This window comes from Opisthocomus hoazin, chromosome 3 (assembly GCF_030867145.1).
Source record: "Opisthocomus hoazin isolate bOpiHoa1 chromosome 3, bOpiHoa1.hap1, whole genome shotgun sequence".
Lineage (NCBI taxonomy): Eukaryota > Metazoa > Chordata > Aves > Opisthocomiformes > Opisthocomidae > Opisthocomus > Opisthocomus hoazin.
Genome location: NC_134416.1, coordinates 68270627 through 68296775, shown reverse-complemented (window position 1 = coordinate 68296775; position 26149 = coordinate 68270627). Strand labels below are relative to the sequence as shown.

General features: G+C 45.5%; 1 protein-coding gene and 1 long non-coding RNA gene across 2 annotated transcripts; both read left to right on the top strand.

Annotated features, from left to right (window-relative positions):
* Positions 1 to 1642: 1642 nt before the first annotated feature.
* Positions 1643 to 9569, top strand: PTGR3 (prostaglandin reductase 3). The gene is made up of 2 exons (XM_075416577.1): positions 1643 to 2119; positions 7800 to 9569. Exons 1-2 carry the CDS (start codon positions 1815 to 1817, stop codon positions 8722 to 8724), a joined length of 1230 nt encoding a protein of 409 aa, XP_075272692.1. The 5' UTR covers positions 1643 to 1814; the 3' UTR covers positions 8725 to 9569.
* A 10567-nt stretch (positions 9570 to 20136) lies between these two features.
* LOC142360869 (uncharacterized) lies at positions 20137 to 23479 on the top strand. Its single transcript, XR_012763473.1, has 3 exons — positions 20137 to 20231; positions 20863 to 20898; positions 21682 to 23479. It is a non-coding gene; the product is annotated as an uncharacterized LOC142360869 (long non-coding RNA).
* The last annotated feature ends 2670 nt before the right edge of the window (positions 23480 to 26149 follow it).

Here is a 26149-nt window from a genome sequence, read left to right as displayed (position 1 = left end):
TCTTTGTTTTCGTTCCCCCCCCCCCTTTCCCACAGCTAAACAACATGACAAAAAGAGAAGTCTTAATACAGCGCAGCATAAAAGATTCCTCATGTGAGACACGCGTTGAGGGGGCTGCCTGTTGCAATCCACTTGCCGAAGTGCTGCGCAAGACGCATGTGCTGATTTAACTTCGGCAGAGGTCTCGTTCCAGCAAACTTACGGAGAAAAAAAACCAAAACGACCCACCCAAAAAGGCAGGAGACGATACCTCGCCGTGGCAGACGTCTAAGCGGCACTGAATTAAAAATTATTTGTGGGAGATGACGGTTCATCCTTACTTTAAAATACCAACAGACTGCGGAGCTGGAACTGCAGCATGTGAAACATGCTGCTAATAGGTTTCGCACAGTACGCGCCTGGGGATTTATGTAATGTTAACTGCGACAACAGAAGGGTTTCCTCCCTTCCCTCCTTTCAGTCAGCAAAGCAAATAAAAACTACCCAGCTGATTCCTGAAGGAAAGCACTCGCAACTGCAGTTTTGCTCTCTTCGGCCAGAAGGGGATTTATTCCTTTTTGCTTTTAATATTAATGCCGTACAATGAAGCGAGGAGCTGCTCAGGACGGAGTAATTCTGGGAATGTCACGGGCGCTCCTCCGACACGGGAGCGACGTCTCTATCACCTTCCCTCACACAGTTGTACCAAGTTGGGAACTGGCGGCTCCGCCACTACTTTCGTCCCTTGACCCACTCGGTTTCCTGCGCGGGTTCTCTCGCCCAAACGTACTCTACAGCGGCAGGCGACTTAAAAAAAAAATAAAGAACTTTAAAAAACGGCAGAAAACAAAAAAACCCAGGAAGCTTCCCTGACAGCGGCGGGGAGCGGGGAAGCCCCCCGCGACCCGAACGGACCGCAGAGCCGCCCCCGAGCAGCGGGGTGCCGCCGCCGGGAGAGCTTCGCCTTCTTAGATCCCCTCACGGCGCCCAGCCCGCGCCTCAGGCGCCTCGGGCACCCCAACGGCCGCCGCCGCGCCGCGCGCGCCCCGTCCCCCCGCGCCCGCTCGGGGTTGATTCGTACCACCTGGCGAGGAAGTGAACGTTTCGCACGGAAGGGGCGGAGCCTGCGGCCGCAGGCGGCGGCTGCTCGGCGGCGGCTAATGGCAGCGCGCGGGGGGACCGGCTGCGCCTTCGCTGCTCTCGCCCCGCCGACCCGATAATTCGCCGTGCTTCCTTCCTAGCGGCTTTGATTTGTTTGGGGTTTTTTTTGTAGAAAGATAACCTCTTTTTGTGAACTAAAGAACGGGGGGGGGGGGGTCCGAGGCGCCTCTCCTCTCTCCGCCCGTCCCGGTTTTTGAAAGCCCCTCAGTCGGGGGCAGCGTGCAAACCAAGAGCGGCCCTCGGGGGAACAGCCGGCCCCCCCGCGCCTCCGCCTCCCCGGCGGGGGCAGCGCGACCCCCGCTGCCGTCCCCGGGCGGGGCGCAGGCTGTGCCGGCGTGCGGCGGCGAGGCGGGCCGGTCTGGCTCCCCGGTAACGCGGCCGGCGGCGGAAGAGGACCGGCCGGCGGGGACCGCCTCGCCGCTGCTCCTCGGGCGGCGTTTCCGTGTTGGCGGAGGGGCTGGCGGGGTGGGGAGGCGGGAGGCAGGCGGGCGGGCGGGCAGGCTGCAGCTGGCTGCACAGCGCTTCTATTTACATACACAAATAGCTGCGTGCGGGGAGTTTCTCCTGCCGGCTCGGCGGCGGTGGGTCCTGCGAGCTGCCGGGAGAGCCCCCGCCGGAGCTTTCCGGGAGGGAGGGGGGGGGGGGGGGAAGGCGGACGACAGCTGAGGCAGGGCATGAGTTTTAGTGCAAAAAGCGGCGCTTTGCTGAGCTCCCGGGCAGCGCCGCGCTGGTGGCGGCGGCAGCCGACCTGCGCCTCGGCGGGTCCCGCCCGGTCCTGCTTCGGCGGCAGCCGGCCCCGGCCCATCCTGGACATGTCCTACTCCCGTCACTTTCTGGATTTCCAGGGCTCGTCCATCCCCAGCTCCATGAAGAAGCTGGTGGTGACCAAGCTGAGCCAAAACTTCAGGGAAGCGGTGACCCTGCGGCAGGACGCGCCCGTCCCGCTTCCGGGAGACGGGGACCTCCTTGTCAGGAACAGGTGAGCGTCCGCCCGGACCCCCGACCCGCCGCGCCCTCGGGCCTGCTCCCTCGCTGCGGAGACCGGCTCCAAAGTTGCGCCAGCCGCCATCTGGCGACTGTTAATTTAATTTTATTGTTGTTTGTTGTTGTTTTGAACGGCCGGCGCTACGGTGCTGCGCCTGCGGGGTGGGGGGGGTGGGGGTGACACCGCTGTCCCCGGCGGGCGTGTGCGCGCTGCTCCCGGCGTACGCCCGCCCCGGGGAGGAGGAGGAGCAGGAGGAACACCGCCGGGCCCCCGCGCCGAGGCGGGGGAGAGGCGAGATTTACGCCCGCCGAGCGCCGAGGGGGGGGAGCGAGACGCCGGGCAAGCGCTTGCGAGTCGTGTGTCCCCCCCGCCAGCTCCCTGCCCGGGCCTGAGCCTGGCCCCTCGTACCCGTCCGGCTCTGGCGAGGACGCCAACGTACGGCGTCCAACTTCAGTGCCAACGGAAGCCTTGGTCCTCGCCCCCGGCCCGCCGGTGGCCCTGAGCCAGCCGCGACTCACCGGGGAGGCGGAGGGCCGGGGCCTGCGCGCCAAGCGCGGGGGGCAGCGGGGACGGGGCAGCGGCCCGGCCCGGCCGCCCTCGGCCTTGCTGGGCAGGACGCGAGCCCGCGGCCGTCGGGCGGAGGGTGAGGAGGTGACATTTTGCCTAACATCGTAACGCCGTAAATCCCGCTCCGTCCGGCGCGGTCTGACCGGCTCGCCGTGAAATGAGGGCTCTGTGGACAAACCGTGCCTCCCCCCAGCTGTCTCCGTCAACCCGCCTGTTCTCGGTGGCTGCCGTTCCTTCAGCTAGAAGTGAGCCTGTTAAAGTTGAGAGGTTTCTCTGCCCGCGGGGGGACGCGGGGACTCCGGGAGGAGAGCGGCCCTCCCGGGTTCCCGCCAGGCGGGGACACCGCGGCGACGCGGAGCTTGCCATGCTCCCCGTCGGAGCCCGAAGGTGTGAAGCAGCGCTCGGTTGGCTGGAGAGCAGTGCTGGAAGTTCTGCTAAGGCGGTGTGTGACTACGTGTGTATGGGGGGTGTGCGTGTGTGTAATCCCTAGCATGTGTCCATATGTAACGCATAAACGTGCAGTAAAGAAGGGGCAAGGAGAAAAAAGATCAGGGACTCCTCCAGGAGCTGACGAGAAAGCATCTGTGGCACTTTAATCCGATGCTGACATCTCCCAGTAGGATTTCTGAGACCAAAATTCCCTCCAAACCTCAAAGCACGAAACATTGTGTTGCTGCATCCGCTAATGACCGTGAAACAGTAATGGCATGAAACAGCCGTCAGGCTGTGGTTAAATTCCTTTTCGTGGAAGAGGGCGAAAGACTTGAGATACAAGTATCAGGTCTCTCCACTCGGGTAACGCGAGGCAGAGCGACATCCTTGCTTGTCACATCCCCTCCCCACACGCACGCACTTGGAGTCTTTCTTATCCCCTCCTCCCCCTTGTGAATTTTAAGACTTTATTCATTTTTTATACGGCTTCCAGTGTAACTCTTCCCTTTACCCTCTCCTCCCTCCCTTTGCTGGGTGAGCTCCCTGGGTGCTCGGGGGATGTGCCCACCTCATGGTAAACGGGCTGAGGCGCAGAGCTTGTACCAGGCTACAGGCAGGAGCTGCTCCACAGATTCAGGCAGGCAATTAACTGGGTTTTAGCACATCAGCTTGTGACACACATGCTCGTGTACACACGCACGAGTGGGGATGGAGGGGAGGGAGAGGTGAGTGATGAAGTCTAGATTTAGAGTTGGTACGTTTTGTATTATTTGGGGTTCTGTGACATTTCCTCTCTATTTATTATTTTCTGGGGAATATTACAGAAGACACGGGATCACGTTACTGGAAAACATTCTCTATATAAGAGCTGCAGTAGGAAGTGAGTTCTGAAGGTTTCCCCCTCGCTTGTCACTTTGAGGAAGCGTTTTCCCATCCCAAAAGGATGAGTCCTTGGCTTTATTTAGTTGTTTTTTTTTTTTTTTTTTAAAAAAAAAGCCTATAATAGAACTATACATTTTCTAATAGGTAGAAACATACAATTAAAAACAAAACAACAAAGGACTTGAGTTCCAAGAGTGCATTCGCGGATTTGTTCATTTTAGACCCAGTCACGCCCAAGAGTAGTATTAATTGCTTTGAGCTTTTTAGGCGAAACAGTCCTCATCCACCACAGTAAGATCTGGTTTTGGATTTAGGGGAAAGGGAAATTAAAACGTGCAGTTCCTGTATGGACAGATATTTCAAAATAAGATGCAGTCGGGGGCAACTTGCTTCCCCTCTTCTGCTTTAGAGAATAAGGCAGCAACCCTGATTTGTACTTTTTTACAAAGACGAAAATAACCCATCCTTTGTGCAGAAATTCTTCAAAACTAGAAATCGACTTAAAGCATTTTTTTTTTTTACTTCGGTTCCAAGTAGGAGAGGAGAGGAAGGGAAAAGGTGAATAGAAAATGCTTGATGAAGCCCTCTAAGCTTCGTACGTCCGTTTGTCCTGTTGGGGGGGGGGGGAGGGAGGACGCAAGGTTCCCCCGGTTTATTGTAGGAGAAGGACCCAAAGGGCATGAAGAGTTGGTCCTGCTTAAAGTTGTTGGCGGGATTTCGAGATTTTCTCTAGAAGTGACACATTTCGTTTCAAAAATTGCTGTAACGATTTACCGTTGGGCTGGAAGATGGGGGGAAAAGTTTGTAGAAAAGGGAGTAAGAGGGGCTGAGAAAGTTTTTGAGCCCGGGGACGAGTGGATCAGGGTGGGAAAAACGGAGGACGGTTCCTGCTGGGTGTTTGGTCTAAAGGATGTTTTTCTTGCGTAGTACCGGTTCGGATGACTTTGTTTTGCCTGTGTTTGGGGCTGCGGTGCTGGTTTCCGTGTCTCACGCTTTGTTGTGGCACGAAGAGCAGCGTTCCCCCCCCCCCCCCCCCCCCCGGCGGTGCCCTCCTGCTCGCTGCCATAGACAGTGCCGGGGGGGGGGGGGGCAGCGCTGCGCAGCAGAAAGCAGACGGGTGACTCAAAGTGCGGAATTATTTTGGGAAAAGACAATTTCTAGCTTTTTTTCCCCCCTCTCAGGTTTATATCTTGAAATGTTGAAGGAGCAACCCTCAGTTTGAAACGCCTAAATTAGGTGATACATTTTAAGTAAGAAAGTAAAACAAGACAATACAGAAGAAATGGAAGGGGTCTTAAAACCCACCAGCACCCCGAGCGATTGTTACTTCTGTGCTCTCCTTTCCTCAGTCTCAGAAGTTCGTAAACTGATCTTCACCTTGCAAAGCGCACTTATTCCTACTTTTAAAAGCAAAATTATCTGATTAACTGCGGGCGCGTCCCACCGCCTCCCTTCTGTCAGCTGGAACGACAAGGCAAACTAGGCAAATATGTTTTAATCCGGTCGTTTGAATGCGCGAGGATTCTAAACGATCTTAACCCCCCCCCCCAACCCCCAAAAATCCCGCACAACGCGGAGCTTTGAGTTTGCACACGATAAAAAGGGAGTTTAGAGCAATTAGGGGGGGAGGGGGGCTGGGCGGCAGGCTGCATGGATTGCTAACGGGGAGCCCGGCAGCCCCGCAGAGACGGGGAGGGAGCGGGTGCGTGTGCACGCGTGTCCATGCAGGGGGGGTGGCGGGCGGCGGGGGCGAGCGCACGCGGCTTTGTCCGCCCCGGGCCCCGCATCCCCTCCCGGCCGCCGCAGCCCCGCGGGAAGCCCCGCACCTCGCCCGGCCCGGCGGGGGGAAAAGCGGCCGGGCAGCGCCAAGTTGCGCGGCGCGGGCCCCCGCAGCCGCCCGGCCGAAGTGCGGGGCAGCCCGGGCCGGGACGGGTTTGCATCCCGCCCGGCCGCGGAACAAAAGTGGCGGTGCGTGTGCCGGAGCCCGGCTGCGCGGCCTGCCCCGTCTCCCCGCACGCAAAGTTTTCGTCCTCAGGCGGTTGTTTACCTGCCTTGGTGCTCTCCCCGCAGCGCTGGGGAGGGGGGGAAGCTCCTAAAGGGGTGGGGGGACGCGGGCTTGTTATCGCTGCCCCTGCTCTGCCCCCCTGCTGCGGGGGGGGGACACACACCTGCCTTGCGGGTCGGGGCCGGGGGCTGCTGCGGAGCAGAGCGGGCGCCCGGGGGCCGGCCGGGCAGCTACCGAGAGACCCGGGCTGGGCCGGGGGGTGAGAGCGGGCAGGGGGCGAGCGCAGCTCCCCGCTGGCCCCGCACCCTCGGCTCGCTTCCCCCGGGGCTGCGGGGCCGGAGCGGGCTGAGGGTGGCGCGGCGCCGGCACCGCTCGCCCCGGCGCTGCGAGCCCCGCTCCCGGGGACGCGGGGGCCGCCCCGCCGCCGGTGTGCGTGTGCCTGCTGGCAGCGCCGTGCGGGGCTTGCCTTGGAGCGGGAGAACAGCGCGGGCTTTGCACCTACGAACGAGACGGAGGCATTTCTTTTTTTGTTGCGGCTGAGCAGCGAATTAAAGGCAGAATGAAAAAGAGCAGCAGTCGCTTTCACCTACTCCGTGCCTGGAGATGTTTGTGTGAACGTGGCTTTCCATATACAGCACATTGCGCTGGTGAAAGTTTGAGGCTCCCCGTGCGATAAAGAATGAAGGAAATCAAAGGAGTGGAGCAGTTTCCGCTCTTCTCGCTCCGTTTGCAAGCGGTTTGAAACTACACACACGCATGATTCGAGCCTATTACTAACTGCAACAATTAAAAATGCCCTGCTTGCATACTTCTGCAGCTCTTGCATGGAGTCAAGTACACCTTTCAGGTCGTCGCTTCCATGTAGCTGTAGTAACAGTCCTGGTCTTTTCTGCTGCATGTGTTTCTTTTTGACATTTTCCAGTCTTCTCCAGTCTTGCTTCCCTTGCCTCTATAGAGAAATAACTATGTCTTTTTTTAGAAAAAAAAAAAAAGTTACTAAAATATTCTTCGCATTTAAGCTAGATTGTAACTTTCTTTTAGGCATTATCTCCTAGTACTTAGTCAAGTTGTGAGAATGTCTCCATCTTTTTATTAGAAAAAAAAAGTATAATTTGCATCCGTTTTCACCTGTTAGAGGTCAGTAGGACTTGATACTCAGTCTTATAATTTTAGTCCTTCTGTGCAAGGTTGTTTTGATCTGTTGCAAGTAATTTATATAAAGAAAAATATTTTAACGTTGACATTAGCTACATCAAAAGGCAAATTTGCTGTAGTGACTCCATCAATTAAAAAGTACTTGCCTACAGTAACATGACCTTGCAAATGACATCGATAGTTAATGTGATCGTTAGTCATTAACAGTATTATTGTATTCAAAAATGTAAATTTGTTGCCAGAATCCACATATTTACAGCTTTGCACGTTTTATTCTTTGGTGTTTTCACATCTTGTATAAAGTGGTCAATTAATTTTCATCCTTTAATCTTGTACAGAATTATTTTTAGTTTGCTTAGTTTGGTCAGATGGACCTGAGGAAAATCGAAGCTGGCTTTTGCTTTTGTTTTTTTTTTTTTTCCACTCAACAAATTTATCTTGAGTTCTATAGTAACAGAATGTGAACTACGAAAGTCTGATGGAAGTAGTCTCTGGAGTGTACTCGTTATTCGGGTATCCCAATAATCAGAAAAAAGTCTCATGCCTATCCCACGGGTTTAAACTGAAGTTTTCTCATACAACAAAGACGAGGTAAGGAATAAATCTCGTTAATACATTTTTGTTTTCTTCTAGATTTGTCGGCATTAATGCATCTGACATAAACTACTCGGCCGGTCGATATGATGCATCAGTTAAACCCCCATTCGATATAGGTTTTGAAGGTGTCGGTGACGTGGTAGCATTAGGCCTCAGTGCTAGTGCTGACTATACTGTGGGTCAAGCTGTGGCCTACATGAAAGCAGGTTCCTTTGCTGAATACACAGTTGTGCCCGCCAAACAGGCAGTTCCTCTACCCTCTGTGAAACCCGAGTTTCTTACTTTAATGGTAAGTGGCGCTACCGCATACATCAGTTTGAAAGAGCTGGGAGAGCTGTCTGAAGGCAAGAAGGTTCTGGTGACGGCAGCAGCTGGAGGAACGGGCCAGTTTGCTGTGCAGCTTGCGAAGAAGGCAAAATGCCATGTAATTGGAACCTGCTCCAGTGATGAAAAGGGTGGTTTTCTGAAATCCATTGGCTGCGACCGTACGATCAACTATAAAACTGAAAACGTCGGATCTGTTCTTAGGAAGGACTACCCCGAAGGTGTGGACGTAGTGTATGAATCTGTTGGGGGAAAGATGTTTGACTTGGCTCTGAACTCCTTGGCTACCAAAGGGCGCCTGATAGTTATTGGGTTTATCGCTGGCTACCAAAACCCTACTGGCCTCCAGCCCGTTAAAGCAGAGTTATTGCCAGCAAAACTGTTGAAGAAGTCTGCCAGCATCCGGGGTTTCTTCTTGAACCATTACCTTTCTGAGTGCAAAATGGCTCTGAAGCACTTGATCAAGATGTATGAAGGAGGAGACCTCATTTGCGAGGTGGACTGTGGAGACATGTCTCCGGAGGGCAAGTTCACGGGCTTGGAGTCTGTATTCCGTGCTGTAGATTACATGTACATGGGAAAAAACATTGGAAAAATTGTGGTTGAATTACCTCACTCTGTCAACAGTAAGCTGTAAAAACAGAACAATGATATAAATCAGAAGAGAGAAAATGGGCACTCTATGCCTCGGAATTACTAGTAACAATTTCTTTTTTTAAGCTTAGTAATGGATATTATATTAAAAATCAGCATTAAGGTGTTAATAAAAAGTTTTGTGGGTTTTTTTTTTCTTTTCTTAAAGGTGCTTAAATCGGTGGCTGTAGCACGGACTTTATGGGCCTGTGTTTGGTTCTGTTGCTTAGGCTAGCATGACGCAAGAACAATGTTCTTGACAGAATGAGTCTCGATGCAGAGGCAGATTTAGTCTGTCAGACTGGTTTGATAATACTTTATATATAGTTCAGCTCAGGAAAAGAAAATTTTTTCAGCAGTTTTGATTCCCTGATTTCAAAAATAAAATTGTTAGAACAAGACTAATTAAAGAATCATATCTTTTGGTTGCTCTATTAAACTCTTGAAGTTTCTGGAAAAAATTATGAGCTTCATTTTTTGTCACAAACACGGTAATCATAATTCAGCTGCATCACGGATCATAGTAATATTCCTTGACTGGTTACACAGGGAATGTTTATCCTCTAATTCCAACATGTCAGTAATATTAAGAAAAGCAACTTGACTTTTTTTTAATTATGTCTTTCGTAACTATAACAACTATGCAATTTTCTTTTATGCCTTTAACTACAAGTTGCAACATAATCTCATGTTCTTGCCTTTTGATTTGCTACTGTTACTGTTTACTGTCCGGTCTCCACTTTAGTCGGTATTACAAGATTATTGCGGTGGGGTTTTGAGCCATGTTCACGTGTGTTCAGGTCCTGTATATTTTTTTAAGATTTAATAAAGTTAAAAAAGCAATTTAAATATTTGTGGCATTTATTCCTATTGATGCGGTTATTGCTGACTAGCTCCTGTATAGATAATCTCTGTGTTGTAGAGTTATTTCGCCGATGACTCTTGTTGTGGCTTCCCATAATCAGGCTGCTGCTTCTACTTTGACCGAATATTACTTCTGCAGAAGCCCTGTTACAAACAGCAAGACCATTTAAAATCTGTGGTCACAGTACCTTCTACACGTACTGTTGCTCAGCCATAGATTATCCAGTGGCTGCAGTTAGAGGGTTTTGTAAAGTTTTGAAAATTCTTCCTCACTTAATAGATATTATTAACAGTACCTACAGTGGGAATTCCATCTAGAAGTGTCATATTTTCCAGAACAGTAAAATACTTTAAACTATGCTTGCTTTACATCTTTTTTCCATAGCAAACATTTAAGATCTTAAAGGCTGATTTTGCCACATCTTTTGAAATTGTATGCATTTGTATTCAGCTGGGGAGATGGAAATTTCCTCATGTCGTACACCTAATCATAAACATAATGGTAGACTGCTAATGTCAAAGGGTTGAAGGAAAAAATCCAGGGTAAACTTAATTTTGGAGCATTATTTGGGACTGTACACGACATTTTGAAAAGTAACGTGTATTAAAAACTTTATGTTTTAGTCAGTAGTACAGGCAGTGAAACTATTTTTAACTTTGATTTAATGCATTTTTAATGTAATTTTATAGTGCATATGTCATTAGCATGCTAGAGACTTTTGTGCAACAAAGAACTGTCCCTTTTTTGGGCCATGTCTGACTACTGGGTTTAGTCTTCCACTTTGGAGGATTTGGGGGAAAGGCAGAAAGGCTTAAGTCTTTGGTACCATTTCTCTTTTACTCAAGCTAAGCATCAAATCACTGTGATTTTTCTTTTCGCGAAGATCTGCTGTTAGAAACATACTTCCTCTTTCCCCTTGAATATTATAAATATTGTGGTGTTTTGTAGAATGAGAAAGGTATATTTGCCTTCCCACTGGATGCCAGAAAGATGGAAACGCTCAAGAGCCATACAAGATCAGAGCGTACAAAGTTCTTGCTGTTTTATTCCTAAGCAGATGGTTTCTTTCCTTGTTCAGAGAAAAGGCAGCGCCCTTGGTCAATAAATGCATCTTAAAAAAAAAGGCTGTTTAGGATGTACTAGGGCAAAATAAAATAAAAATAAAAAGAATATAATTGGTTACATCAGTGATACGCACAGAAGAGTTGCATGGGTAGCAACTTTTCAAATCAAGTTCCTGCAGTCAAATGCCAAAACCCGTCCAAGTGGCCTGATTTTCAGAGGTGTTGGTCACTGCCAGTCCTGTAGTTTTAGGTGTTTCCAAGGCAGTGAATACCAAATGTTTTTGTAGTAAAAAATTCTTGTAGCAGGATTCTGTTTGGACATACAGCATTCTACTTCCTTTTTAATATGTTACTTCATATATAACAAAGAGTAATGCAACTGCCCCGGGCTCTTTCACTGACCAAAATAAGGGAGAGTGGAACCTTTGGAAGGTTCATATATATATACATATATATATATATAAAGATATGACCTTTTGTTGGTTTTAATTACGGCTTCAGGCTTATTATTCAGCACTTTAATACTGATTACAGTGTTAATAAAATGTTTAGATTTGTTGTATGCAGAACTTGTATGGCCAGTGTACGAATTTCGTAGCCCTTTTGGTGTTTGGTTTGGGCTATGGCCATTGGACTTGTGCTTTTCATCAAATGCCAATGTTAAGTGAAAGGGGTAACTTGGGGTAGACATGATTACTCCTCCATGAATGAATCCAGAACGAAGAAGTAATTTTTGTTTTTAAAGATGCAACTTCTGTTGTTTAGATTGCTGAAAGGGGGCATTATTGACGTGGAGTGGGTGAAAAGAGTTTCTGAAACATGCAGATAAGGTGTCTCTGCGTAGACTCACAATAATTTTTGGTTTACGAGGAGAAAAAAAGCGAACTTCTATTTATTTGAAAGCATATTCTGCCAACTTCTCTTTCTTTAAAAATATATTCTGCAAACTTACAGTTATGGAGCAGGGCTGACTTTGAATAAGTAAGCTATGATGGATTTAAATAATGTTTAAATATTAGATGGATAGGAAAATGTATATGGCATGCACACACTGAGAGGTTTAAATGATGATAGGACATTGAACATACAAGGAAAAGAAATACTGTAGAGTCACAGCAAGGGATTAATAACAATACACTTAATATGCTTGCAAAAAAGGTGTATTAAAAGCTGTGTGCACAGTGGGGACTTAAATGATTAAAAATAATAATACATTTGCCTGGGAAGGACTAAGTATACTATATGTACAGAGCAGGGATTTAAATAATAATACTATTAATAATAGCAGCTCATTGAGATGTGGTTGCTAGCACTACATCCTAATTTTACCTTTCTAAATGAATTTGCTACAGAGGAATCTGGCATTGTTTGCTGAGGCTAATAACAGAATTTCCCTTTCCTACACACATATGCTTCCATGGAAAAAACAACGAAGAAGTAGAAGAGCTGGCTTTTTTCCTGAGTCTGTCACATGTGTGCATGCGCACACGGGCACACACACGTACTCGCTCTCTCCTGGCCTGCAACCCTCAGCACATTTTGCAGATATGCTTCCTACTTAATTGCTGTGCTGGAATCTCCTAATACCTTTCTGAATTAAGTTAGATTTCTACCAGGCAATAGTTCGCTATGTATTTGTGCATGTGCATGTGTGTGTGTGTGTGTGTGTGTGTGTGTATATATATATATATATATATAAAAATGTGTATATTTAGTAAGTGGATATGAGTAACTGCTGTGTCATGTAAATACATATAATTGCAGTCTCTCAAGGAAAAGTTTGCAGTAGTGTTTGCAGACATTATATATATTCCTGCTTCTGTCTGAGGAGTAAAGAAATTTCTCTGCTGAATAACTGTTAGTATCTATTTTACAAGATTTACTCATTTTCAGGTACCTAATGTAGCTGCTAGCATGCATGCACAACAATACAATTTATATGGTAAATGGAACCAAATAATGGCTTCACTGAACGTTATGGCTGCACTGAAGGGAAATGTCACGGTAAATAGCTGCCAAATTATGGATCATGCCGAAGTGTCACAACTGCACTAAAGACAAATAGCACTAGAGGCTATTGCCACTGTGACGCTTTTGAGTTATGAAGAAGAGGAGCAGCCTGATGTGAGCCTCTTTGTGTCCTCATTATAGCAAAGGGTTACTGGTGCAGTGTACAAGAAAACCTAGTCCTGTGTGGTGGCTAGTTATTAATCTGTTCTTTTCAAATCTAACAGCTGTAGCAAACCAGAATATCTTTTCCTTGCTTTATGAATACGTGTACACACACACAAACAAAGGAAAACCTGCAGGTTTTATGAATGTAAATGTGTACGGGAAATGACTGGTAATGGAAAAATGTTGTAATAAAATAATCTAATCAAAGAATATTATTAAATTTAACATCATATGTGTCTGAAAGCTTTAGTTGCTTCTTATGCAGATAGATGTGTGAAATATAAGCAATAATGCACTTTCTCTCTTTGTAAAGACTTGAGTAGTAAGGACATTACCAACTAAATTGCTTCTTCTAAACTGAAGTGTGTCCCGGTTTCTTTCATTTTAATGGGAGGGTAATAAAGATGAAAGACTAACATTTTAACTGATGGATCCCTTAAGCTACAGAATCGAAATTTATTATGTTTTGAGGGAATATGCTAAATCCTGAAATGTGGAAAGAAGCAGGGAAATCCCAGGTAAAATAAAAGCAAAGTAACCTTTTTTTTTAAAAAAAAAAAAAAAAAGAGAAAATGACATACTTTTATGAATGGAAAATTACATACTGCTCTTACTTAAGCTGAGAAAACAATTTTGTTCTCTCTTTGGGGCAAAAAAGTAAGGAGGGGAGATATTTGGGAGGAAAAAAAAAAAAGATTTGAAAATGGAGGGCCATCGCTCAGCAAGTGGTCTCTTCTTTCTAGGAGCACTTTTCAAACCCTGCCTGCAGCGTTCAGGGAAGTGAGTTTGAGGCTCTGCACACCATTGTACACACCACAAACGTACCATCCATAATACAGCGCGATTGTCAGTCGCTGTTTTACAGAGGGGCCAGGGCTGAACAATCATGGTGGATAAATTACTTTCCTATTCTACAGCAAGTGGCCTTCCTACCATGTGAAGCTTAAGGTCATTGGCAGGGCAGCGAGGGGGAAGCTTATATATTAGTTAACTCTAATGCACTAATAGTGTTCAGATAGAGGAACTATACCAATTAATTACAGTTAGGTTAGTTCTTCAAGATGGGGGTGATGACTTCGAGAGTTACTGTGCTGAGATACATACACGTATATATCTATTTTGCTTTCTTGTTACTCTCCTTCTTTCTGTGATATAGATAACTTGCTTTTTCTTTAGTATCTGCATTAAAGACTTCAATATTCATCATTGTGAGCATCCAGGCTTCAGAAATAAGAAAATATTTTAAAAAGATTTTTAAACTGTAACAACACATTCTGTTTACATTTTTTACAGTGTAGTCTGAAGGGGGAAGGGAAGAAAAACCTGTCAAAAATTAAGTAGAACATCCTTGAATGGCAATTAGCATGCCCAGAATTTATTTTATGTACAACGCAGTGGCAAGTAGCTGCTTCTTATTAAATGAAAATCCTGTATTATGTACTTCAGGAACATTCCAACTAATGAGTATGTAATGTCCTTAGTATAACACAGAACTTCTTTTTGTGTTCACAACCACAAGATGCTGGAAACTTGACAAATGATATCATTTAAGACAGATGCCTGCCTTAGGGACCTGGTTTTTGGCTTCCTGTTTCTGGTTTTTATTTCAATAACATTTGTAATTGCCACAGGATCTGTACCTGTGTAGTGTTTTAACCCTTTCACGCATACCCCATTGGATTTAACTCCTTGGGTAGGTACTCAGGAATCTTTTTTTCCTTCTTTTTTTTTTTCCCCTCCAGCTGCTGTGCTCTTCCTGCCTCTCACAAGCACAGATAGTACACTTAAATAAAAGCTGGGCCTTATTAGACCAGATGAAATGGTAACATTAGAGGGGGCAAACACTGCACTAGCTGTGTTTTACTTGTACAAAAGTACGTGTAGACCAGGCCCAAGGCAAAAAAGTAAAAAGCTGTCAGATATGGCCTGCTGATTCTCAGTGAGTTACAATGAAACTCTGTGTACATGGCCCAGGGACATGATACCTTGATCTCAGTTATACTTTCCAAAGTATATTTCCCCTCTTTTAACTCACGTGCTTTACTTAGGTTGTAGGGCAGGATGGTTTTTGACGTCACTGCAGTCTGATGCTGGTTATAAGGGGCATCTTGGTGGTGCTGGTTCAACGCGAGTTGCAAGCCTGCACTGTGCCTGCAGCAGAGCCTGCTTCCAGGCAAGACCCAGCCGCAGGACAGTAGCGGTTTTCAGCTCCCCAGGCACTCAGCACGGGCCCTGGCAGACTGCAAGAAACCTGCCCGCGGTCCAGAGCAGCCCACAGATTTTGGTGGTAGTTCATAGCATGTTCTCTCTGTCTTCTTCTTCTTTGTAGGTCTTGTAAAAACACATTGTGAACGGGCTGTGTGCAAGAAGCTTACATGGTTCTGCATAGGGGAGCTTTCGCTGGGAAACTTTACTAAATCCTGCACAGGGCTGCAGTAACAAATAAGGGCTTGGAAAGAGTGTGAGTTCTTGGCACCTACTCTGCAGGTGACACTTTTGTACTTGTCAGAAGGACTTAGCTCTCCTGGGCTTACATGCTTTCTGGTGTCATTCTGAAGCAAAAACTTTACATTCAAGCCTTCTGTCACAGGACATGTAGTCTCACTGAACCTGTGCTCTTAAGCCAGGTTTGTCCCGTGAAGTGTCGAACAGCCTTTTCTTTCCTCACGACTGGAGCTGAGGACACTGAAAGCCACAAGAAATGTCTCGGTTTACTGCAGGACCAGACAGCACATCATACAAACATACCCTCCAGGCTTTCTGTAAGAGAAGGAGGAGGAAATCTTTCCGTTCCATCACAAGAGGGAGGTCAAAAGGACCAAGCAAGTGCCAGACCAAGTCACTTCTGCTGCTCTAGAGCTCATTTTCAGAGGAAGCAGGCAGGCGCACAGATCTCATTATGCGTTACGAGGATCTGTGCACAGGCTTCTTGCATGCTGTCTTAAAACCATACCCCTAAGGGCCTAATTCACAAAGGGAATAGAAGGAAGGGAGATTTGTATATTTTCTGGAAGCAGTAAGACATGACATGCAGCACGGTTCTGGCTGATTACAGCATGCCTCAGGTGAGCTGGGAGGCACGAGGCCGCGAGCCAAGTGATTTCAACCGCCCAAGAAAGAGAACTCCACAGAAGTGCATTGTGTGGCATGTCTGATCGCTACAAAGAAAAATATTCCAACTTCATTCGTGTTGGCATGACATTATTGGCATGACTGTTTCTGGCAGCCTATCAGAAAGTTTTATTTGCATCAAGAGTTTTGAAAGCCATTTCATAACGTTAAACAAGGATAATGCTGAAAACGTCTGGCTTATTTGCCCCTTGACACCTGTGTGTAATCCCTCACTTGAAGCCCTAATGAGGGGCTCTCCTTGGGTTGTGTTACTTTTGAAATAATCCCTGCGTACAAGCAGTGTAATTTACCTTTCCTCCCTGCATAGGGTGTGGCAAGACTAGCCAGAGGGAAGTGGATAAAGTTATGTTATTTTTCCTGTATTCTCAGTAATCGAGATGCAGAGTCAGTTATTGGATCATTTGACTTCTTACTGAGCTGGGAAACCTCAATCTGCTATCACAAGTGCCTACAAATAAGAGAGATATTGAGTCAGTTTCCTCTCCTGGGAATGTAAATGAGGAACAAAAATAATGCTCTTGAAATCAGTGTAAAAACTGTCTCTGAAGAGAACCTGGCTCTTATTTCCCTGCGTGCGTGTTTGTTCATGCTGCTGGAAAAAGCAGTTCTTACACAGACCTGCCTAACCTCAAATCGTAGTGAAATTTCCCAGGGCCTCCAGATAATCCCCAAAGTCTTGGGAAATTTGGTGTGTTCGCAGTCGCCAATGTTGTAGGAGCTACGGTGGCAACAGCAGCAGCTTTGAAAGCTCTGAGCTCTCTGATGACGGGTGGTGGCAAAGCAAGCTCTGCTCAAGGGAGACAGCGAAAAAGGCAGCCCTCCATTTCTCAGGCATCATTCCTCTTGAAATGATTTCAGGTATGAAGGACAGATTGTCGTCCATCCTAGCGCAAAGAACAGTCCTCCCTCACCTCCAAAATCCCACATTGCTTGATAACTATTCTTCCCTTATTTCTCTCCACCTCCCTCCCTACTCCCATAAAAAAACCCCTAAAAGGTAAAATAATCATAGAGGGGGAGGCCGCTGGAAGTGTTTCAGGCTTTTCTTTCCTTTTGCAGCGGGGAGTTCAGTTATCCTTGTCTTGTACCATACCTAAACCTAACAAAGCACATGGAATTTTGCCTGTAGGCTCTGCAACAACATTTGAGTAGATTTATGGCAAATATATGCAGTTCCCATTTTACTGCAGAAAGAGACATCATTTTTGTTTTCAATGTACAGGATCTTTTCTAGTGCGAAGGGGAAAAACCACCAAAAGCAACACACCAAGGACTCTTTTCACCTGTATGATTTCATTTGCAGTGTCTTTCATTCTGTTAATGCTACAGTTTAATGTGATGAGGCTACTTCTGTTGCATTTCTTCCTTTCTTGTTTGTGAAAAGCTGACATGTTCTGCAGTCACAAAATACACATCGTGTGTGTTCAGAGAGGAGGGAGCCACATATTCCTCCTTTTCCACAAAGCTGAAAGTGTAGCAGTACAAACCAGCTCAGCAGTGGTTCACATGGTATGAACCAGAATCCTAGAAGGTGAGTGGAGGGCTGTGGATAAAACACACCATAGAGAAAAAGGTTGTATCTAGCAGGGGCAAAATAGAACATTGGTGGTGACATTGTGTTCAGGTGACTGGAGGGAAGCCAAAGTGTGTCCTTCACCTCAGATGAGTTCAGCAAGTAGCAACAGGCTTTTTGTTTCCCTTTCAGTAAATCAGATAACAGTCCTAAATCTAACAGAAGTACCTCACAAACATACTGGACCAAGAACTAATGTCAGTGTCCTTGCTTTCTAGATGCTTTTCTTCCACCCTCCAAGCGTCATGTCACATTTTCAACTAATTACAGACTAACGCAAGGTAAAAAAGTAACGGCAATGATTTCTTTGCTTCCAGACATATAGTCAGGACTTCACCATGTCTGTCATATATAAATGGCAGTAGTACCTCTTACAGGTTTCAGGAATCAAAATGTTGATGGTGCCTTCGTGACGGCTGGAGGGAAATGAACACGGTTATTCAGGCTTAGGTTTTGTTGGGACTTCCCAGCATAATTTTCCCGGAGTACAACTGACATCCACGCTTATCCAAATGATGGAAAAGTTTCTCAGTCCTTGAAAGCTAGCCATACTATATTGGAGGGAATATAGAGAGCGGTACTTTTCCAGTGCTTTCCTGTCTATCACATAGTAAGTGGGGACGTTGAACAGACCCCAGTTCTGACACTTCTCCATGCACAAAAGTCTGAACGACTTTAAAGAAACCACACAAGTATTAAGAACCTGTCTCGCTCCAAGAAGATACAGTCTCAGAATGCTGAGTTAATTAGTCTTTTTGTTCAACTCTGTATTTAAAAAAAATAACCAACCAACCCTGTACACTCAGTCTTATCCTCTGCCCAGCACTGCCCTGGTTCTGTTGCCTGGCAGGCTGGCTTTGCTCTGAAGCACACCAGCTCTCCATACCTTGTATATTTTAATGCCGACACCGATCTTCAATCAGCAGTGCCCTGGCCTTCCAGTGAAAATATGCCAAAATGTCACAGGTTTCCAAATGAAATGCAAATACTGAACTTTCTGAAATTTACTGATAGTATTTTACTCCTTTACTGCATCTGAGCTGTACCAATGAGACACAATGGAAACAAGGGTTTTAGATTCCTGACAGCAAAGGTAAAGCTCCTTGCACTCGCCGCTCCACGGATGTCTCAGCTGGATGGTCTGTAACACCTCCGGAGAAGAGTATGAGTCCTCTGCTTGCTCGCTCACTCAGCATAATGAAAAGAAGTGATGAAATACTCAAAGTCAGGTCAGCCTACCTTTTGTCGTACGTAACTGTTATTACACAGATGTCACAGCAGCAGGTGCAAAATAAATACCTGGATAATGGAAACCATTCGCTTTGCCTTTAGCCACAGGCATCAGATCTGATTTACTGGTGGCTGGCAGCTAGAGAGCACGGGAGAGCCAGGTCCCTATAGCCAGCCTCGCCTTCACACGCTCAGAGACAGGAAAAGATAGCCACGGTGGAAGCTGCTCTGGAGGAGACCGTCTTATTTTTCTCCCGTGCCCCCCTCCCCATGCTCCCTACTATTCTGCCAGAGCAGGGAGATTTACCAGAGCCATGAATCTATGCTTACGCTCTGCCCTTTCATCATCTGGACCTCGGTGGATGTACACAATCTGGAGTAGTCTTTGCTCAAGGCAAACAAAGTAAAGGAGGAGAGTGACATTTCAGTCTCTCATTGCAGAGTCATTCAGGTCACTCGCTGAAATTATAGACCCCAGCTCCAGCAATGTTAACAGCCAACTTTAGATTATTAACCATCCTTTGGATAGCAGTACATTTATGGTGCCAGCTCACAGAGAATTCCTCCAAATTACAGGGTGTCCTAACACAGCCGGTCAAACCACATGGACCTCTAGATGCAGTAAACAGTGTAATTAAGTCTGTTTTCTCATTTGTACTTTCCCAGAAGCGCTCAGAATACACTGTCGACCACTGCATGCTGCTTTTTGCATCGGGCTATGAAAGGAGATAAGAGCGAAGGGTGCCTTAACAATAGCTCATTAAGGAGACCTCAAACATTTTCTTTTATTGCATTATTTATATTTTGGACGATAATAAAACACTATTTCCAGGGCAAAGTGCACTCAAGAAGCTTATTGGCCTGTAGGTGGTTTCATTTGATTAGATTTAGAAGGGAGAACGCTACAGAAATTTCTTCTACCTGCTGCTTTCCTGAAAGACCTGAGGTTTTTTTCTTCCCCTCGTCAGGCCATACATCGTCAATACCACTGAGATACACCAAACTTCATTAGCCCTTTCAAACACTTCTGGGGAAAGCAGTGACCATGTTTTCCCCTAAGGCTCTAGAAATTCATCTTCACTGCAACGACCACTGGCATCCTTGGTAGGATCCATTTTTTAATATAATGACCTTCTGCACACAAGCAAATAAACATGGACAGGACCTAAACATTGATTCCCGTGAAAAGATCATAAAGCTGATTTCACACAAGAGAGTCCATATTAAAAAAACCTCGGCCAAAAGTAATAGTAATACAGATAACAGTCACGAATGCTTCTTCCTATTCCTTAAATTGTATTTTATAGTTAGTCTAGCACTGCATTAATTACATTCTTTCCTCATATTCTTTCTTTCTTCTCCTACAGAGCCATTCTCACTGTGCAACTCTGCTGCAGTACGTTTTGTTACCTATGTACAGATCCTAGAATAAATTTTGGCCCTGGCCATGGAATATTCCCTCACTTTCAAATGTAAGTAAAAGAAATTAAACTAATTGACTGGAAACAGCAAGTGCGGAGAATTCCTTGTTTATAACAGCGCAACTCCCATCTCTTCATCTTTTCTTTGTGTTGCTTCTCTGCTATAAATATAACACTAATGACTTTTAAAGCTAAAAAAGAAAAAAAACCAAAACACCAAAGCTGGAAGGGGCAGAGGGGATAGAAACTATCAGACGTTCCAAAGAGAACATGGGAAAATTTACGCTGAGAATAGAGGCTATGCCATGTAAGGAGCGGATGCCAGGTCTGCTCCTTGGTATGGAGAGGGACTCTAACAGAGTTCATAGGCTGTGACTGGATCCCCATGTCTGTATGTAAGAATTAATTAAGAGACCAGACAACAGCTGTAGAGAACTGCTCCTCATGTCTCTTAAGCCCTGCAAGCATCCACTAAATATGCTGAATGTGGAGAATGGTATCTTGATATGAAGTGAGAAAGCATTGTTTAAGTAATTAGTATAAAGTACAAATACTTTCATTATCTGAAAGAGTCTAGTAGCTAAAAAACAAAGAAACATGGGGAGGACAAAAGATTTCTGATTTTCAGTATCATAGGATCAGTTTGACTGTATATACTATTCACTGCCTTTCTGTATTACAGATCACCAAGATCTCCATCCAGAAGAACAATGTGCTGGTATTCATCTTGTCAATGATATATACTCAGAGGGCTATTTCTCTAATTGATGGCTTCATCATTCAATTCAAGATGCATAAGGATAGCTATCGTTATCTAACACTAACTATCATATGTTCCTATTGTTCCACACTTCTCTCCTTGTCAATAGCATCCAAGATATCCTATCTAAATCTTTGAGATAGCAAAAGGAAGGTGCATTATTTGTTGACTCCACGCATCGCATTATTAAACGTTCATGAGAAACCTGCACATCTCCCCACTGACATCTTTAAGTATTCAATTAAAATTGGACAAGAGTGTACACCAATACGAATAAATACTCAGTTAAATGAAGGCTTTGCGTTGAATTCTTAAAGTATTCTGATTCAGGTGCTTGCTAGCAGGCACTCAGTTGAAATCAGGACGGTGATGTGAGTGTGAGAATGAACTGTGTATGAAAGGGAAGAAGGCAGATTGCTTTATGGTGGAGTCACGGCAGAGGTTTGACAGGAAATGCTTCTCCCAGTACAGCTAAGCAGGGAAGGAGAACCCTATTATATGGATGAGCGGGGCCGGCAATGGCATCTTGTCATTCTAACTTGTATAAGTAAGCAAGCTTAATTGCTCCTTGCCTTTTCAAGATGACTTTCCACCAACAATCTCATTATCACACACATATGTTTATTGCACATATCCAAGTCCCTTCACGCAGACCTGAATGCAATGAGAAGAGCAGCAATATTACGTTATCCAGTAACATTGTTTTCTCCTTTTTTTTTTCTTTTCCCTCTTTTTAACCAGATGGATGTGACCTGCCTCCTCCCTCTGCAACTAACAGGGTGACCAGAGGCAGTGGAACGTACACCAGGATTTGAAAGAATACAACCAGAGGGAAAGCAAGCTGTCAAGAGAACAGTGTACTGAAGAGGAAAAATGTAAACATGACTTCTATTTACCAAGATTAATATGTAAACTTAACATGTTTGTCATGGAATATATTAATACGTATGTTTTCCCATTATGTAGATATTTTTTATATTACTTATTAGAAAGGGATATAATCACAATGATGGGGCAAGAATGTCACTTAAAAATTAGGTGATGCCCAGTCAACATAATATAACCACTATAGTGTCATTTCTGATTTAGATGCCGTGGTATCAGTGTAGTTGCCGCTGGGAAGAAATTATAACGGCTGTCGATAAATAAAATGACAAGAAGGAGGGTCCTCCTTCATGTATAATTCCAAGTAAAATTCAACTACTGAGTTACTTAAGCAACTCAGTGCTGTTGATTGATGAAGAGGAAGTAAGCAGGTTTTGTGCAGCTGCATGGCCATAAGAACTTGTAAGACACTACAGGTCTAACAAGATTTCACCAGACTGTTTCCACTTGGGGAGATGTAGTAATGAAGCTCACATAAAGTGAATCTTAACAAAAAGTTAACATTATTTTAACAGAAAACAAGTTAGCTAGCAAACACGAAGATGAGCAAAAATAAGGTAAAGGCAAGTGTACAATCATGTGTGTGGATACTTTTCAAAGCCCCCAAATACTCTAGCCTTGTCTCTGTAAACACAGGCAGCCTTAACCCGCAGATCAAAAGACCTTCCTACATTTGTTTTATATCATAGATGTGTCAAGAATGAGCTACACGAAGCATCGTTCATCCACTACACATGGCTTGTTAGCCTATTTGAGAGCATCTTTACACTCATTCACACATTATAAGTCAGAAAACCAACATTTGATTGCTCATTTTAGCATTAAGATCAAAGACCATATCTTCCCATCTGTGAAGAGCAAGAGCCCAATTCTTTTCTCCTCTCTCTGTGATTACAGAAGAGTGAAGCACACAACTAATATTATACCCCACATCCCATGAATAACAGTTCCAGTCTATAAAAGCACAGAACCCAACAGTATGGCATACATAAATGTTTTTCTAGGCATCTAGGAAAGAAGATAAGAAAATGTAGTCACATCTTCGCAATACTCCCAGCCTGCAGCTATATGAAGCTCAGAAGCTGCTTGATCCACAGGTGTTATCCTAGTGTATAAAATGACAACCCCTCTTAAAAGGGAAAATACTATGCACCTGCCATTTACTCTTTATTTGGGATCTTCAAAATTGATTGGTAGAGGCTGATGTAAGGATTAAATTTAAAAAATGCATTAAATTAAAACCACAAAAATGATACAGGTAGCATTGGTCAACCTGTTATTATCATAGCTAGGTTTTTAGTTAGCTGTTAGTCAAAGACAGTTAAAAAATATAAATAAAAAAAGCCTTCACCTGGAGAATAAACCTGTCCATTTTTTGTTGAAACTGATTTGCTAATTCCGTTCTAGCTGGTACAAGCACTTCTACAAGTGGTTTACTCTTAGGCTCATATAGCCAAAGAGGGCAGGGGTAGTGAAAGAAGAGAAGGTACAAAAATGAATAGTGTGTAACATGCTTTATGAAGTATGTCAAACTAACAGAGAGAAGACCCTAGTAAAACATCTGAATGCCCAGTCTAGCATTTTGAGGTATACAGGATTTTTTTTTTTTTTTGGTGCTCTGTTTTACTACAGGGTATGTCAGAAGAGTGCGGAGATCTGCCAAATCCCAGCTAATTGCTTTGGCTCTTTTGCATGAAGATCGTTTGCTGATAAATTGTTACAGACACGTTTAGGCAACAGGTTTTTATAGGATGTCTGGTCCTCTTTGTAATCCAATTAGTTTCATTAAGTATAAACTTTTTCTTCTGTATTGTTTTTCTTTTGTTGGCAAAAAATAATGATGAAATCTGCACCCTTCAAATGACTGAATCTTCCCCTATGGTTCTTGGATTTAACTCTCTTTCAGGAACAAACAGTCATCAGAGAAACAGGCCTACCTAAAGTTTAGCAAACAGAGTTTTCTTTTAGTGCCTGTTTTATGCTTGGGAGAGCTAGAAGAAGAGAAAGTGGATCTCATTCATTTGCCAACTTTGTGAAGGGTGCGAGGAAGGGTTTCATTTAGAAAGCAAAGAATCTTGATATGCTCCAGAAGAGCTGCAAAGAAAAGCCTTCCTATGAGTTCCCATGTTGAAAGACTCCTTACAATAGCTACACAAGCAAACCTCACCAGCAGAGTACCAAGGAGGCACCTAAGGACCCCAGGTGTCTGCCTTTCTTCCAACAGCGGTAAGGTTCTCCAGGCAACAAGGTTCTCCAGGTGTGTCCTTTTCGGCAGGACTCACACCCAACATCAGGTACTGCAAAGGTGTTGTACTCCTGGTTTACCTTGAAGCTGTGCTGGCACTTCCATATGAGATATCCCTCCCATGTACTGTATGGGACCCAGTCTGGTAGGCATCCAAGTGGTACGAATAATCCAGCCCTGAAAAAGAGGTGATCTGAGCACCTACCTGAGATGAAGGCAGAGAAAAGAATTAGATTCAGCTCTTCCAAGGCGATTCAAGTGCACACTTTCTAGAAGTGCCCTAAAGACAAAAATATGGGGACTATTTTTCAATAGGGATACCCCTTTTTGAAGCTGCTCTGCCTGAGACAGATTATATTAAACATAGTAGGAGCCAGAACTCAGACACCTTACTCCTGACTGGCCATCATAATCGCTACACCGTAAAATCACTTCCTTTCTCACTAGCCGTAATGCTTTCCTCTGCAATACCTTATTTTCTGGGGTCTCTGTTGCACGAAGAGCAGAGGCACTGCTCTGCAGCTCAAGAGTCCTGTTAGCTCAGAATTTGATTCACAGTTTCCCGCTTTGCTGCTGCTGCCTGCAAGCACCTAAAGCTTTGCACCTGGGCATCTCCAGGAGCATCCAGATCTTGATCCACTCACCCTCATTGCCTGCACTTGATGCAGAAGGTATTCTACATCTTCCAGAGCAGGCTCTGGGTTCTAGCTGTGCTTCAGATACTGGAGTGGCTCAGGAAACAGAGTGCAAGTCTCCTCTCTCCTGTGTGACCATGCTAACTGCTGAGCTGAAGAGTCTGTTCAGGTTCTCTCAGTCTCCCTGACCTAGTAAATTTTTGTAAATCCCAAGCAAAACACATCAGCAAGAGACCTCGGAAGAGCCCCACCCCAAAGCCAGTTATGCAGCCTGTTGTGACAGCCCTTGGTGGCTCAGGCTGGGAATCAAGGACCACCATAGCTTTTCCAGATGGATCAGGAGCAGGAATTCCTTCAGGAAGAGTGCAATTACCATGGCTGGAATTTAACCAGGATTAACACCCAGCTCCTGTGAAAATTCCCATCCTTAATAATCGCTGCTGGCCAGGACCTTGGTTTTGCACCTTGCTGGGAGGACAGCAAGCGGGTGTCTTCAGTGGGCTGCTTGTCCCAGGGACCTGGGGTGGTTCAAGCAGCAGAGGGGAGTGCTACCTGCAGGCTTGCCTGCGCCCTCTTCAGAAGCAGCTCTCTGCTGGCTTCCCCCCAAAACTCCTTCCTCACCCCAGCCTAGCTCAGGCTGGTAACTTCTGCTGGGTTTTTTAACCACAGGCCGTAGTACTGTATAATTATGAAAGTACTTTATGAAAGATTTTCAGTCATACACCCCGAGGAAATACTTAGAGGCTTTGAAAACTCTAATGCTTCCCTGCTCTTTCGCATGTGCCATGTGCCCAACTTGAAGTACAAGTGTGAAAATGGTCCAAACCACCTCTAGGCCTTCCCTGGCCCCATTTTCCTGATGCAGACCTTTCTAGGAAAAGCGTTTCCCTTTGGCCAGCACTGACCTGATGGGTACAGCCTGCAGTGCGGAGCAGTCGGAGCTAGCACCTCGGTTTCCCTGCATGGATGCTTAATGCATCTGATGCAATCCCTGGCCCAGCCCTCCGTGTTGATGTAGTGCTGTTCTTCAGTGGGAGGCAGAGGACTGCCTGTGATCATGGAGAACAACAAAAATGGGCAGAAAAGTATTACGTGCAACTCACGACAAAATGTGATGTGATGAAAAACAATTCCCCGTCCTAATCCCTGCGTTACTTTCTAAGAACCAACAAAATCTAATGAGCAATTATTTCTATACAGCTCTCTCAGATTCCTTATGGAAATAGTTGTACAGATTGCAAAATCTCTCCCACCTCCTGAGCCTGAATAATCTTTGCTTTGAAGTACGTTATTGCACGTGTGTCAGCTTAGATGGGTTAGTGAGCTGGCAGATGACACACGCTGGCAAAAGGGGCCAACTGAACGAAATGTCAAGTGGCATTATTTGTCCCAAGTAAGGGCCTGATTCAGCCCAAACATGTCTGATGTATGCCCAACTTTAAGC

Bases quoted from the DNA above. Each gene is read 5' to 3' on its own strand.
- PTGR3 (XM_075416577.1), top strand. From the start codon at position 1,815: ATGAGTTTTAGTGCAAAAAGCGGCGCTTTGCTGAGCTCCCGGGCAGCG. The intron at 2,120-7,799 runs GTGAGCGTCCGC...GTTTTCTTCTAG, and splicing joins GACCTCCTTGTCAGGAACAG to ATTTGTCGGCATTAATGCAT.